The sequence below is a fragment of the Salmo salar genome, chromosome 17 (assembly GCF_965601325.2).
Source record: "Salmo salar chromosome 17, fSalSal1, whole genome shotgun sequence".
Lineage (NCBI taxonomy): Eukaryota > Metazoa > Chordata > Actinopteri > Salmoniformes > Salmonidae > Salmo > Salmo salar.
Window position 1 is genome coordinate 55,955,891 of NC_138307.1, and position 15,440 is coordinate 55,971,330.

The 15,440-nt window shown below is 45.7% G+C and overlaps 2 protein-coding genes across 2 annotated transcripts in view; one reads left to right on the plus strand and one right to left on the minus strand.

Annotated features, from left to right (window-relative positions):
- Positions 1-100: 100 nt before the first annotated feature.
- LOC106576187 (coiled-coil domain-containing protein 3) lies at positions 101-8,160 on the plus strand. The gene is made up of 3 exons (XM_014153166.3): positions 101-1,192; positions 1,649-1,823; positions 7,364-8,160. Exons 1-3 carry the CDS (start codon positions 798-800, stop codon positions 7,670-7,672), a joined length of 879 nt encoding a protein of 292 aa, XP_014008641.1. The 5' UTR covers positions 101-797; the 3' UTR covers positions 7,673-8,160.
- Positions 8,161-10,601: 2,441 nt separating this feature from the next.
- Positions 10,602-15,440, minus strand: part of LOC106576188 (calcium/calmodulin-dependent protein kinase type 1D) — a 63,786-nt gene continuing 58,947 nt past the window's right edge. The window contains exons 8-11 of the mRNA XM_014153167.3: positions 14,699-14,777; positions 14,531-14,618; positions 14,071-14,341; positions 10,602-13,961 (exon numbers count right to left, since the gene is read on the minus strand). Coding sequence (XP_014008642.1) covers positions 13,837-13,961; positions 14,071-14,341; positions 14,531-14,618; positions 14,699-14,777 — 563 coding nt within the window. The 3' untranslated portion in view covers positions 10,602-13,836. The remainder of the gene's footprint in view (positions 13,962-14,070; positions 14,342-14,530; positions 14,619-14,698; positions 14,778-15,440) is intronic.

The window sequence follows — 15,440 nt, forward strand, 5'->3', positions numbered from 1 at the left end:
ACACATTTGGCCAAGCAAGCATTCCTACTGTTATTTGACAAAGACGTTCATGCACAACATAGACAAGACTACATGCATTTGATTTGCATAAGAAAGCACACAATGCTTGACGTGTCAAAAGGAATAAACAAGCAACAACAACAACAAAAGCAAAAGAAGGCTTTACGCACACTCGAGCGCATGCCTGCATTCCCGCTCTCCACGACAAATATTTATTTAATAAGCCTATAAAAACGTTTTTGTAGTAAAACCGGGCGGTTCAATGATTGGCTGTGTAAACTTTGGGTCAGTCTGATTGGTCGGAGAGATCTTTGCGAATGAAGGGGCTTTGAGGAGCCTTCAGGAATGTCTTTGAATGGGACTGGACTTGCGCTGCATCGGGCTAAAAAAATGCGCACTTAAACACGGGGTCATAACATTGGATTATCTGTCTGTGGACATACTTGAAGTTCTCTGACTTTAACGGAATTAACAGCTGACAAACGTATGCCACTGCTCAAGGGGACCCAGATTAAAAGCCGGGAGCAGGTCTGTTTCTCTCGTGTGTGATCTGTCAAATAGTTTTCATCCAACATTTTACTTGGAACCAATTAAGTTTTAACTGACTATAATTCAACTGTAGATCACAGTGCCGTTATTATATGCCCCTATCACTGCATATAAAGGAACTTTACTTTTTATTGTAAAAAAGTAGGATTTATTTACAGAAAAAGTTTTTTATCGGATTTGTGCCCTAGAGGAGAAACGAATAACAGGAGTCCCCGAAGCGAAAGACAATAATTACGTGCACACCAGACATGAGGATCCTTGCGCCCTTGCTTCTCGCTCTTGGCTACGTGGTGAGCGTTGCGCACGGGTGCCAACTGCCAACGGAGTGGCGTCCACTGAGTGAGAGCTGCCGTGCGGAACTGGCGGAGATCATTGTGTACGCCAAGGTGCTGGCAATTCACCGGGAGCAGTATGGCGGGGCAGAGGGCCTCCACAACTCGCTGCCATTCCCGTACGGGTATGGTTATGTGGGCGCAGAGGAAGGGTTACTCTACTCCGCAGAGGTGGAGCTCATGTGCGACCAGGCGTGGGGCAGCATGCTGGAGGTGCCGGCTGGCTCGCGCCTCAACCTGACAGGGCTGGGGTACCTGTCGTGCCAGTCTCACACCGTGATGGAGAACTACTCCTACATCTTCTTCCTCCGGTGAGTCAGGATGACCTGGGGAGTCAGGATGACCTGGTGAGTGAGTCAGGATGACCTGGTGAGTCAGGATGACCTGGTGAGTCAGGATGACCTGGTGAGTCAGGATGACCTGGGGAGTCAGGATGACCTGGTGAGTCAGGATGACCTGGGGAGTCAGGATGACCTGGGGAGTCAGGATGACCTGGGGAGTCAGGATGACCTGGTGAGCCGGGAACCTGTGTACATCGCACAGAATCACAAATACATTTAAAAGAGTGTGATGCATCATAAACACACACAAAAACATGACATAGACTTTATAGCATATAGGACTACAATGTTTAGCTCCTTTATCCTCTCCTTTCTGGATGCACTGGGTGATATAATACAGACTTGAGCCCCTTTAGGGGTCACGTTTTGAGTGTATGGGGAAGCATGCACTCAGTCACTCAGTGTTTGTTTGTTTACCTCCTACAGGATGGATGAGAACTACAACATCCTGCCCCACGGGGTCAACTTCCAGGACGCCATCTTCCCAGACACCGTAGAGAACCGCCGTACGTTCTCCAGCCTGTTCCAGTTCTCCAACTGCTCCCACGGCCAACCCCTCCAGACCTTCTCCCCAGAGTGGGACCCCCAGGAGGACAGCAGGGTAGGACCACTCAACACACTGCATCCACTGTACATAATGGGGGGGGGGGGTGAGAAAGGTGGGGAAGGAGTGAGAAAGGGAGATGGAGGGAAATATGGGTTTGAGAGGGAGAAAGACAGAGAGAAAGGGAGAAAAATAGAGAAAAGGGTAGATGAACGAAGTGGGCGAAAGAGAGAGAGATGAAAGATAAAGAAGGGAGATGAAGAGAGAGATATGGAGAGAAAGGGTCAGGAAAAGAGAGATGAGAAGGCAGGGTAGTGTCCTCTGGGCCTGGACAGCTGGAAATATGTGCTACCTGCTTGTAAAATGGCAACAGACATCCACACGTGCACACACATGCATGCACGCTGACACACCTACCGTGCACCTATTTTATTACCACTACATCACTATACACACACACACACACACACACACACACACACACACACACACACACACACACACACACACACACACACACACACACACACTCTCTCTACACCTGTGAGTGTGTAACCTGTGACTGAGGCTCTCTCCAGTGATGTGTTGGGCAGATGGGAGTGGTTAGTTAGGGAATGGCTGGGAGAGGCTAGGATGATTAGGCTACAGTCTGTTCAGTCTGTAGTTTTCCTGTGGGAACGCTGAGGTTCCAGATGGACATCCCATGCAGGCTGGCCCTGCCGGAGGGGAAGGAAAGATGAGAGCGCCTCCACTTACACCCAAACCCCCAATTAGCACTCGATTAAACCCCTTCTTATGCACTCCAGAGCGGTTCCGGAGCGCCGGAACGAATCCATGGACACTTTGTCCTCAGAATTCCTTCACTCAGCGTTCTCTCTTAAGACTTCCTCTCCTTTATTATAGAGAAAAGCCTGAGAGATAAATAGAGACCAGTAAGAGAGAGAAAGAGAGAGGGAGGGAGGGAGGGACAAAAAGATAAAGATAGATAGGGGAGAGAGAAAAGAGAGCAGGGAGAGATAAAGAGACTGGAGTTATAGGGAGATGGAGGACAAATCTGGGTCTCTCATATGAACAAATGCCACGTACCTCAATGCTTCTCCAGCCTAAATGCCGGATCACCTCTAAGCATCTTCATAACAGTCAGTGAGTTCTGTGAGTCAGCTCTGAGGCACTACCTGATGTCAGGAACTGTAGTAACAGTAGTGTAATAACCCTCCCTTTCCAACCCCTTTTAATGGAAGTTTCATTAAGTTGAATTCAGTCACAGCAATGGGAAGTACTTTGTCATCTAATGCATCCTAGCCTTGTTCCCTAGGGCATGGAAATATCAAATTAGACCCCCTCCCCCCCCCCCCGCAACTCCCCCACACATGCACTCAGTGGAGTATTCACAGTGTGTACTCTGCCAAACAGAAGGAGAGTGTATGCTCCATACTGTGGCTGCCGCACTGTAACTCAAGCAGACCTGCATGTATATATACCAACCAAGATCCAAGGTGAAATTTGACATCCATCCAGGTAGCCAGGAAGTCGGGAGAGGGCTTAAAAACCTTCCACTAGGGGCAACGGTGAGCACCATTACCATCAAGTATGCTTGCGACTTGCTAGGGCGTTGTGGATGGGGATAGATGGACAGGCGTTAACTGTGAGCTCTGGCTCCAAGGGTCGTGTGTTCAATCCCAGTGCAAACCTTAACCCTTAACTTAATCATTCGGAATGAATGCCTAAATGTAACTGTTGTTGTTTCTTTTGTAACTGTAAACCTATCCCAAACTTAACTGCCAAAATTTGACGTTTGGATACATTTCTAAGTATTATGTTAGGAGAAACGGGAACAAACTTTGGAATCTGAAGTCAAATTGGTAAAACAGGGAGATCTTGTTGCACACACACACACACACACACACACACACACCACACACACACACACACACACACACACACACACACACACACACACACACACACACACACACACACACACACACACACACACATAGTTGGATTACTTTCACACACAGACGGCGTTTAGATGAAGGTTTTACAGCTGCTCAGAGGCTGTAAGAAGGAGGACCTCAGTTCAGGTCAGAGGGTACACTGCTGTGTGTGTTTATGGGTTTGTGTGTTGCTCGGTGTGCGTGTGTTTCTGTGTGTCTGTGTGCTGGTCTGCCTGTTTCTCTAAGTGGTGTTTACACAGATGATCCTCCACAGCAGGCAGGTAACACCCGGATGTTTTGACAGGTGGTGCTGGGTATTGATGGATGGATGGATGGTTGAAAGTTAGCTTTGGATAATGTCTCAAAGTACCAGGTCTCTAGCCCCGCGACTAACATGGTACACAGCGAGGGAGAGCCGTGACACACTGATCTGGACAGGAGTCCGTTTGTTGGTGCAATATACGCACCAACAATGTTTATGCTTTGATTGTTTTTTTTTCCTTAGGGTTTAGACCCCTTCATTATCGACACATCGTACCGACAACATCAAAACAGCCTTTCCAGACTCTGAAGTCAGAAAGACTGAGTTTGGTTTCAGGCAGACTACCAGATCCCTGGATTGGGTGCAATGTTCCCTCTAAACTGCGCGTGTTTGCGTGGCCGCGCATCTCCTCCAGGACTGCCGCGCAGAAGAAATGCCAGACTGCACAGAGAAGCAATAGAACTTCACTGAGTTCACCCCATTAGTTTGCACTATATAGATCAACGCTCCTTCTGTGATCGAATCAACATTATAACAGCCACTTTTCAATGCAACAAACCAAAACAAATCTAACTTTGGAAGATTGAGTCTGTTATCTTGTTGTAGGCAGAGCCAGAGCATAACGAAGTAGAATTCTACTGGCAGGGGTAGCCCATGAGCGATCAGTTCAGATCAGAGCCACAGTGTGCACATTTGTTTATATTCTTAGCTAGTTAGCAAGTTACAAGCCTAGTTATAGATAAGTATAGGTCAGCAATGGGGAGTACTGCTTCCTACAAGAGCACAAAACGTGTGGGCTACATTTCAATCTGTCTTTGAAAAGCAAGTCAGGTAAAAAGCTTATCTTAATTAAAGGGCCAGTGTTGTATTTTGACACAGACTTGAATATACACATAAGCCAATAGGCAGAGGGTTAGCCTACATTGTCTAATTCTCTGTATGGTAATAATACATTTTATTTTGTTAAGTTGTTTCTTGCATCATACAACACAATACAATGCAATTTACAGCCATCTATTTGGCCTATGGTGTTACAGACCAAGTAGAGAGAAAAACACGTGCACACTGCCCTTGCAAGTATCACTGCTCTTTAATAAGCTTTGTGTATCAACCCGAAGGCCTTCGTCAGAGCCGAGGGAAAATAAACATGAAAACTTACTTGATAGGTTGATGTCCTCGTTGAGGTTTTACGGAGGTGTTTAAGATTTTTTTTATGTACACACTTTATTCGAATACTTATGAAATGCATTTTGTTCTATTTGGTAACACATGTTTATTTTCCCTCGACTCCAGATTCAGATGCATTGAACGGATGTAGGTGGAGCAATGTCTACATAAGGGTGCAAATTAAAAACACTCACAAAGTTCTGACGAAGGCCACGAGTCCGATATATAAAGCTTAATAACAAGCAGTGATCCTAGCAAGAGCAGTTTCTTGTTTTTTCTCTCGTCTTATTCAACTGTTACCATGCACCTGCAACAAAGACAGCTCGGCTGTGCGAGTGCCTTTTGTATTTTGAGTTACAGAGCAAGTCAAAAATCATGAATTCATGTCAAGCACTTCATAATGGATAAACATTTTTAAAAGTCTAATTCAATGTAGGCCTGAATTGAACACCACATATTAGGCTACTGTAGGCTATATCATAGAAATCACAAGCAATTTCCATGTGAAAATGTTATGGGATTTGCTCCATTGGTTTTGTTGGCAGGCCTACATTATAAGCCTACATTATAATCAAGTAGCCACAATAGCTTATTGGCTACTGTCTAAAACTGTAAAGGTACTGTAAGGGTTCACTGTAAATGTGCGGCGGAAGTTGCACAAAAATTCTCACAACGTTCAAGTTTCCGCTCACAAGACCTAAAATTTGCTCAGTGCCCCAAAAAATGAGGGAACATTGATTGGGTGGTTTCATTTTTCTGAGGTAAACTATCACTACACTCTAAAAAAAATGCTGTGTTGTTTGGTAACCCAGCACTGGGTAAATACTGAACACATGCTGGGTTATCTTTACCCAGCCAGTTGGGTGGTGTGAATATCCCAACATGTTGTGTTGTTTGGATTACCCAAACATTGGTTAATTTAACCATCAGTTGGGTTTTTATTCAGTTTTATGCTGGGTTGACCCAGCAGCTGGGTATGTTATTTTCAGGAGGCGTAGCCTATTAGGGGTGTGTCTTTCAGGATTCTTTTTTGGCCACCCGTGAGAGTAAATGTCATTACAGTTAAAATTTCAATGTTCCTTGAATATTTTTTCACATTATGTTCTAATATACAATCAACAACATTATTATTTACATATTGTAACAAAGTGGTAACTATCCAACTATATAACTCATAGCTACAAAAGTGTCAGTGTTCAAACTTAACATGTGATGACAATACAACAGATGAACCGGAATTACATTTACCCTCACAGGTAGCCAAAAACAACTTCCTGAAAGCTACGCCCCTACTAAGCCACACCTCCAGTGGTCTGATCTGACCCGGTGGGTCATATCTCAATAACCCAGCATCAACAACACAACTAAGTGACCCAATACCTGTAAGCCAACATTTGGGTCATCCAAACAACCCAATTTTTTTAGATTGCACACTGACCGCACATTTAACAGTCAGTACTCTAGTACTGGACTTTAGGAGTTACAGTATAGAAGAGCTAAATTATTTTAACTATTCTGTTTTTCCTTCCAGATACCACTCTTTGTTTAAAGGGAGACGGGATGCTTGTTAGGGCAGAATGGGGCCCTCCACAATGCCGACCTGTAGCCTAACATAGCATTAGGAAGGGAAGTCCCACAGAGAGGTCTCGCCCCGCCAATGAGCTGGAAAATTGTGGCCCCTCAGAGCCATCATAACTCTGGGAGAGATGACAGGGTACTGTATTCGGCAGAGGCTCCAATGCACCTTGATTCACTGGAGGGAGATAGGAGGAGGGGGGGAGAAGAAAAGCACCAGCCAAGGAGAAGTAACTAAGGCGGTGGAGTTAAACGAACAAAAGGAACACACACTGATGGGAAGATGATGTCACTGGGGCTCTCACGCTCTCCTCCTGATGCCAACCGACAACATACTAACTGGCATGCTGTATTCTGCCCCGTGTTTACTGAATACCCTCAGCTCAACGTCCCTGTTGCGCTATGCTCAGATAAATACTCAGAGACTGATCTCACAAATTGAGTGTCATGCCCTTTGAAAAGGGCGGGACACAAGTATCATTGAGTTGTACACTAAAAAGTTCACCAGTTAGTGCACCCCATTAAAATAATTAGGTGAATGACACTTCTGCTAATAGATATTCCAATCCAATGTTGATTTAATTTCTCTCTCTCTCTCTTTCTCATCTCTCTTCTCTCTCTGACTCTCTTCATCTCTCTCCTCCCCTCCCCTCCAGCTCCTGTGCTCCTCGGTGCAGGGGGCTCTGTTTGAGGAGGAGGAGAAGAGCAGGAAGCAGCAGGAGCGCCTGGGCCAGCTGGAGAGGAGGAATAGGCAGCTGAAGGAGCGCGTCCGGAAGGTGAAGCGCTCCCTCCGGAACGCCAGGAAGAGCCAGCGCCAGGCGGAGCAGGAGAGGCAAGGGCTGGAGGAAAGGCTGAGGTCAGCGGAGAGACGGGCTGGGCACCACCTCAATACCATCACACAGGAGGCTACGCCCAACAGATTCCAGGAGGCTGTGTTTCACCGCACGCCACACACACCGCTTTAGCCTCTAGACTGGATGTTGTTAAAGACTGCTGGGCAGTCTCTCTAATTCCTGTTGTTCACAGGCACGCACGCATGCATCCACACACACACACAATACTCATTTCATGTCATATTCAGCCATATATACTGTAGTTCCTACACATATTATATAGAGAGGGCATCCAGTAGCCCTCGAATAGCAGACAGAGGGAATTAGTATTAGTGAATGATTGGAGTGAATGAGAGAGATATTGTGTATAGTTCCTATTAATACACAGCACTGTCATACAGCTGATGGATAGACAGATGTAATGAATTTAGAGTGATATGTGATGAGTGAATGAAGAAAGTGAGGCTGCTTTCTGGTAGATGTGTCTGTGGGCATTTGTGCCATGTGTTGTCTGTTGCTGTCCTAGTGTCAACACCACCAAAGAGAATGACCATGAGGCATTGGGATTATTATATATGAATGTATTACTAAAGCTGCATATAAACTCTAATCAGGCATTACTAACGCTTCAGTGTTTTATTTACAGATTACACAATCTGTTGTGTTAGGCCAAACTAACTAAACACACCAACTAAAATTCCATTCTAGGTAAAGAGAGAGAGGTAAAGAAAAGAGAGAGTGGAGGAAGAGAAAGAGAGAGAGAGTTGTGGGTTGCTGTTATGGGCTCTTCTTAATGGGTTTCCCTCTCTCCTCCAGGCACTGCGGGATAAAGCCAGATGTGCCACCCCCACAGAGACACACACACACACACACACACACACACACACACACACACACACACACACACACACACACACACACACACACACACACACACACACACACACACACACACACACACACACACACACACACACACACACACACACACACACAGTTTTTTCTCCCCTCCTCCTTTGCTGGAGTTCGTGTCCTAAGACTTGAACCTCATCACAAAGACCCCTACATCCTAAATCTTCATCTGGGTCTATGAGCAGAGGAAAACAAATACCTGCAACTGTAGGGGACAACACACACTCGACACGCATACACACACATGCACAAACACACATGCACACACACACACACACACACACACACACACACACACACACACACACACACACCACACACACACACACACACACACACACACACACACACACACACACACACACACACACACACACACACACACACACACACACACACACACACACACACAGATCCTCCACTCTTCTATAGTCTGTCAGTCTATGCTAGGGACACAGAGCAGAATGGAATGTGCTTATGTGCTTTCTGGGCAGGAGAGAGGGAGAGACAGCAGGACTTTATTGAAATATTTATTTAATTCTGCCTTGGATCACTGTTGTTCTTATGGATGCTCTATTAGTCTCTGGACTGGCCCTGAGAAAAACACCAATGCCTCAGAGACAGAGAATATGGAGAGGAGAGAGTGACAGAGCAGAATGAATTAACAGAGTAATACGTGTCACAGATCGTCACCCGCATACCAGTTTAGATCCGTCTACAGCTAATCAGATGGACCTGCTGCCCGCCATGTTCTAGAAACCAGAGATGAGGAAAGGGACACAGAAGAATGAGGGAAAGGATGAGGAGGTGAAAAAGCAAGACAGGATGAGGTGATGAGTAGGAAAAGGAGGAGAACGAGGAAAGAGGGAAAGATAGTTCTGGCTGCCGTTTCAGTATATCCCATCCGCTGTAGGCCCCCTATGGAGCCTACGTAGGAGAGAGTGGGAGGGGTGAGGGGCTGTGTATCTGGGCACTGAGGAGAGAGAGAGAGGGAGGGAAACACTTTAAAAGGCAAAAAGATCAGTGAATCCCAAACCTCGGTCAACTATCCACCCGCACCATTACCACTCGTCCAACAACAGCAGCCCCCCCACCCACACTTACTCCCACTGAGTGGCTCAACTCGCTCTGAGAATGTCATATTGTGTGTGTGTTGCTTTGAGTTTGTTAACGTGCATGAGAGAATGATCTCCCTGAGCATTCCTCTGGCCAGCCCTGAGCACAAGACAGACGGAGAGAGCGGGGGGGACGATGTAAACAAGAATCGGGAGGAATGTGCACATTGCTCAGAGTCCAGATCCATTGTACAGGTTCAAAGGTCAATAACTGTGAGAGAGGACAGAGGCTGATGTGCTGGGAATGAGTATGAGGGGTGCTTAATGTGGCTGCAGTTTGAATTGGCCCCCAGTGCCAGAAGAACTTCAGGGCAATCTCAGACCACTTTCACCAGTTAAGTCCCAACAGCACTTATCTGTAATTACTATCATACCTTAACCCAGGAGCAGCTCAACAATGGAAAAAACTATTGCAATCACACTTGGCTATAAGTGGCTAGTTCGAAATATATTAGTGAATTAACAGTCATTTGCTATACAATTTGAAATAATGTGTATTGGGAAAACAACGTTGATGCCTGAGGCAATTGTTGGTGGAATGTTTTGTGAGCATGTAGATCAGGGTCTTCACATTCACTCAGACACACAGGGCCATAGCTGGACCTGAAGTGGGTTATAGATGTACTATTGTAAAGTGGTTGTTCCACTGGATATCATAAGGTGAATGCACCAATTTGTAAGTCGCTCTGGATAAGAGCGTCTGCTAAATGACGTAAATGTAAATGTGTGTGAGAGTAACATCTGGCCCTACATCTGCTAAACGTCTGTCAAATGTGTCTGATGTCTGTTGAGCATCCGGGGTGTGCGTCGTCTGTTTGAAGTCAGTGTGTGTGTGTGTGTGTGTGTGTGTGTGTATGTGTATCGAATGGTTATGGAGGGACACGACTCCTTTCTAATCTTTCTCTGGTCGAAAGGCAAATGGTCAGGGGTCAGCAAACAAGCCAATTAGAAGTGGAAATCAGTCTAAGTGCAAAAGCAAACTTTGAATGGCTTAAAGTGTAGCAATCCCTGCACACACAGACACACGGAGACAGTTGCTTTATGATCGTTCAGGATTTATTTCAGGAGAGGGAAAAAAAACAAAATCAGTCATTCTGGCTTCTGTCGTCGTCATGGTAACTGATATGTGCACATGATTGTCGAAGGCATCGGATATACAAGCCCCATAACAGAAGGTCATCACAGCACAGTAAGAGTGGCAGGGCAACTCACTCTGCCACAAAAAATGGAAGGAGGTGTCTGCTTAACGAAGTAGGACGAAAGTTGCCCCTTACCACTGATACAGGGTAAGATATTTTCTCATCCCCCTTATGGTTTAGGTTCAGATCAAAGGAGGGTATTCTGATCCTAGATCTACGGTTGTTATTATCTATTGATTAAGGTTCAGATTTAGGGAGGATATTCTGATCCGAGATCTATGTTTAAGTTAGATACTAACGGTTAAGGTTTAGATTGAGGGAGGGTATTCTGATCCTAGATCTGTGGTTAAGGGGAACATCTACCAGGAGTCGTTAGTGAGAGACCGCCACACAAGATGGAGGTTTGTTTTGGTCACATGCAGAGTAAATATGGCCCATTCCCCGGGCTCTGGACCTCACAGGAACGCACAGGGAGATGCAGTGGTCCCCAACAATACTCTGCTTTCTATGGACACATTGATCTTCTTCTTTAGATATACACACACGTCATACAATGGCATATAAAGTTAATGCAAACACTTGGAGGTGGATTTCTTAAAGCACTTTTCAACATGCTTTGCATTTCATCTTTAGAAAAACATTGTGATGCATTGTGGGATTTTTTTTTCTCATGACAGTTGATCATGTGCATGTGTTTAGGTGTGTTGTGATGCCTGTTGCCGTAGTGTCAGTGAAAGTGTCAGGGGGTAAAGTGGACGACCGATGACTTAGGCAGATACACGTGTAAAAAAAAGCACAGCTCCATAACAGTGGATGTCGTATCAGTCAAAGCTTCGACGTTTACACACATTGCAAACTAAAGCCTGAGTTTACTTTTACATTTAAAATGTTTTTATTTGATCAGATATTGTTTAGAATGCTGATGGCGTTATCTCCATGGTAACTCTGTAGATGGCAGTTACTGAGTGTTCGGTACAGTATGCTCTGAATATCGTGGTACCAAAGCCCAGTATGGTGTGGGATGGAGGGGTGAGGGGGGCTATAGCTCATTTAAAACACATTAAACATTCCAAAGAAAATACAATCAACCCCCCCCCCCCACACACACACACCGGCACTGCACAACATTCGCAAAGGTTATCTTAAAAATTATCATTCATATTCACAATTTATTTACAAGACGTTTCCAACAAATATATTCATTCATATCAGAAAACCAAATGCTTGCCTCGATAAAAATAAATAAACAAAACAGACCCCTAAAGTAAAGTCTACCCACCCCCTAAAAGAATCCAGTCCATGACATCAATCTTAATGATGGTTGACCCAGCACCACGAAGCCAGGTAATAATACTGCATTATGACTCCTATATGTAGGCTATATGCAGGCTGTGTCTGGTCATAGTCTGGTTAGGGGACCCTGGTGTCGTGAGCGTAACAGTCCCAGTGTTGGGTGAAACTTCTACAGTATACAGTGAACTGGTCTTAAAGAAACTAGAAAGAAAAAGAGAGAGAGGGAGGGAGGGAGGGAGGGGTGGGACAGAGAGGAAAGGAGAAGGCAAGGGGGAGAGAAATCGAAAACATCTCGTCTTCTGTCATCTTTCTCCAGATTATCAGAGTTCAGCCCTTAGTTTCAAAACAATCCATTTCTCATTGGGGATCGGCCAGGGTTATAGGTCTAGCTCATAGCTAACCATCAGTTTTTAATCAGGTATAATCAGTGTGTCCACATATTCTCTGTTTCAAGACTGCTTTGGCTAGACATTACAATGACATAAAGGGATCGTTGGACTTGCATGTAACAGAGGCAGACCACTGGACACTGTAGACAAATTTGTGCTCGCGAGCGGTTTCTACAGCAACAAGGGTCACCACGGCACCCAGTTCAAATCCCTGAGAACTTGTGTACTGGGTGCCGGTTGATGATGTCATCATGATGATGATGGCTCTTGTGGTGAGGTCATGGCTTTGTAAAAGGGATGGGGGTAGAGACAACAGCTCCACCATCTTGGATCGTGGGAAACTGATACTGTAGGTCAGGGGTTCCCATGCTTACACTACACTACAGAAATGGCTGCTCTTTCACATGGGATTCTTCTGAGGCCCATTTTGAAGGGCCTGGTTTCCCACCTATAGCCCCTGATCTTTAGGGTGGGAAACCCCACATGTAACTGGTGATGGTGAAAACTAACAGCACCCTCCAACTCCATCCTAAACCTGCAGTGGGTTTCATAATATACTGTATATGCGTCCCCTATAGGATGGTCGTTATGAAAGTCTTCTAAAGTAAGACAATAATTAAACATAGTGCATGTTTCCCTTAACAAAGATGTTGTACAATGCTCTGACCCCATTTTAGGTATTTTAAAACTGTTTACATTCTTTATACTCTGTCTGATAAATTCACGTAGATGACGAGTCTAACTTGGTAGCTGTACACACATTACCTACGTCTGAAACCGCATCCAAACCGGATGTGCAAATAGATAAAGCGCTTACTCATGAAACATCACTCAACAGTCTTATGGTACTTTTAAAGCACGTCTTAAACATGGACGCAAACAAAGAGAAATCAACATGAACATGGAAAAAAAAAATCGCAAGAAAATAGAAATGAAAAAGAATCCAGTTGGTAACGGTTAACCCAGAGGATGAAATGTAGAAAATAAACAGAATTTTAAAAACTCACAAGTAGAACCTTATCGAAGATGTAGGAAAAACTAGAGGGAAATTGAGTTTGACTGACATAGACAACGCCCAATCCGACGGAAGCTTCTCAAAACACACCCACTTCACTCATCATGGTCTCTGACAGAAACAAACACTCAAAAGTAAACCAATCAATAATGCTCTCGGAGTGGGTGTGGTTCCACAGAGTCGACACAATGGGCGTGTCCAAGGTGAGTATGGCATGTTGTTATTGGTGCGATGGGTTTAGAGTCCTCTGCTCTCCCAGTCCTCCCAGATGCAGCGTGGGGGAGGGGCAGGGCGGGGGGCAGGGCGAGGGGCAGGCTGGGAGGGGGTAGTAGGGGCACGGTAAGGAAAGGGAGGGTGCGGTTTTCGCCCCGCTCTCTCTCTCTCTCGCTCACAGCGCCGTAGCCTCCCAGCTGGTCCCCCGCGGGACCTGGCGTCACTTAGTCTCTGTTAGTACCGTGGCAACAGTAGAGGGGTGGGGCCGGGTGAGCTCCGTCCCCCCGGAGGGGGCAGAGGAGGCTGCAGATGCCAGGCTGCAGGGGGTGGGAGTGGCTGGGGCACCTGGGGGGAGAACAGAAGCTATGAACACACAGTCAGAACTAACACACTGGTAGTTGGTGTTTACTAGTTCATGGTTTGTGTGTGTGTGGATGCATACATGTCCACTTACAGTCCTTGTGAGGTGAGTCCACAGAAAAGCTCTTCATAATGGCTGCATTAGGGTTCTGGCTCCGAGTCTGGCTTGGACTCGGAGAGGGTTGAGTAGAGCTCTGGCTAGAGGTCTGGTTGGGAGTCTGGTTGGCCTGGTTCCTTTGGTTCTGCATCTGTGCGGCCCGGCTGTTAGGAGGGTGAGGGTGAGAGCTGTCCATGCTGTGGCCCATACTGCTGCTCAACTGCAGTCTCCTCATGTGTCGCACCACTGCAGTGGCATTGAAGGCTTGCTGGAGAGGGAGAAGAGAGAGAGAGAGAAAGGGAGAGAGAGAGAGAGAGAGAGAGAGAGAGAGAGAGAGAGAGAGAGAGCGAGAGACCAATATATGATTTATAAAAACTATATTAAATAAGCAATCACTCAGGCACACTTGGACACTTGAATGACACTCAGACATTTATTACCATACATGCAAACGTACCCTCCATTTGCTCTTAGCAAAGTTTTTCCTGATCTGTCTGCTCACAGACTCGTGGATGTTCTTGCAGAGGGCCGTGTCCCCAGCGATCCTGAACACACACACAGACACTTTAACATCCCATAATACCCACGTGTGTGTGTGTGTGTGTGTGTGTGTGTTGTCTCTCACCATGGGTGTCTGAGGGCCTGGTCACAGGTGAAGCGCTTCGCCGGGTCTTTCTCCATCAGACTGCCGATAAAGTCTTTGGCTGTGAAAAACATCAGAACAGTTGCTCACACTCATTACACACAAACAGTAAACAGTCAGTGTAAGGTTTCCCACACTCCCTGGCCAGTGTACTGAATACCTGGACGAAGCCTCAGCTCTCTTTCCTGTAATAACTATTGTTGTTTTAAGGTTACTGGCAGGCATGGGGAATGGTTAGACTGGTGCCAAACTGGAGAATATAAAGTTCACAGATAATGTCTGTGAAGACCTCTTTAAAAAAAAAATCCCCCACCCTCCTTTTGGCAAATCTGACCATGACTCCATGTTGTTGCTCCCCTCCTATAGGCAGAAATTAAAACAGGAAGCGCCCGTGCTTAGGACTACCCAACGCTAGTCTGACCAATCGGATTCCACGCTTCAAGATTGCTTCGATCACATGGACTGAGATATGTTCCGGGTAGCCTCAGACAATAACATTGACGTATACGCTGACTCGGTGAGCGAGTTTATAAGGAAGTGTATAGGAGATGTTGTACCCACTGTGACTATTAAAACCTTCCCTAACCAGAAACAGTGGATTGATGGATTGATGGCAGCATTCGCGCAAAACTGAAAGAACATACCACCGCATTTAATCATGGCAAGATGACTAGAAACATGACTGAATACAAACAGTGTAGTTATTCCCTCCGGAAGGTAATCA

Coding starts and splice junctions, on each gene's coding strand:
- LOC106576187 (XM_014153166.3), top strand. CDS start 798: ATGAGGATCCTTGCGCCCTTGCTTCTCGCTCTTGGCTACGTGGTGAGC. Junction 1,193..1,648: donor TCCTACATCTTCTTCCTCCG/GTGAGTCAGGAT, acceptor TACCTCCTACAG/GATGGATGAGAACTACAACA. Junction 1,824..7,363: donor ACCCCCAGGAGGACAGCAGG/GTAGGACCACTC, acceptor CCTCCCCTCCAG/CTCCTGTGCTCCTCGGTGCA.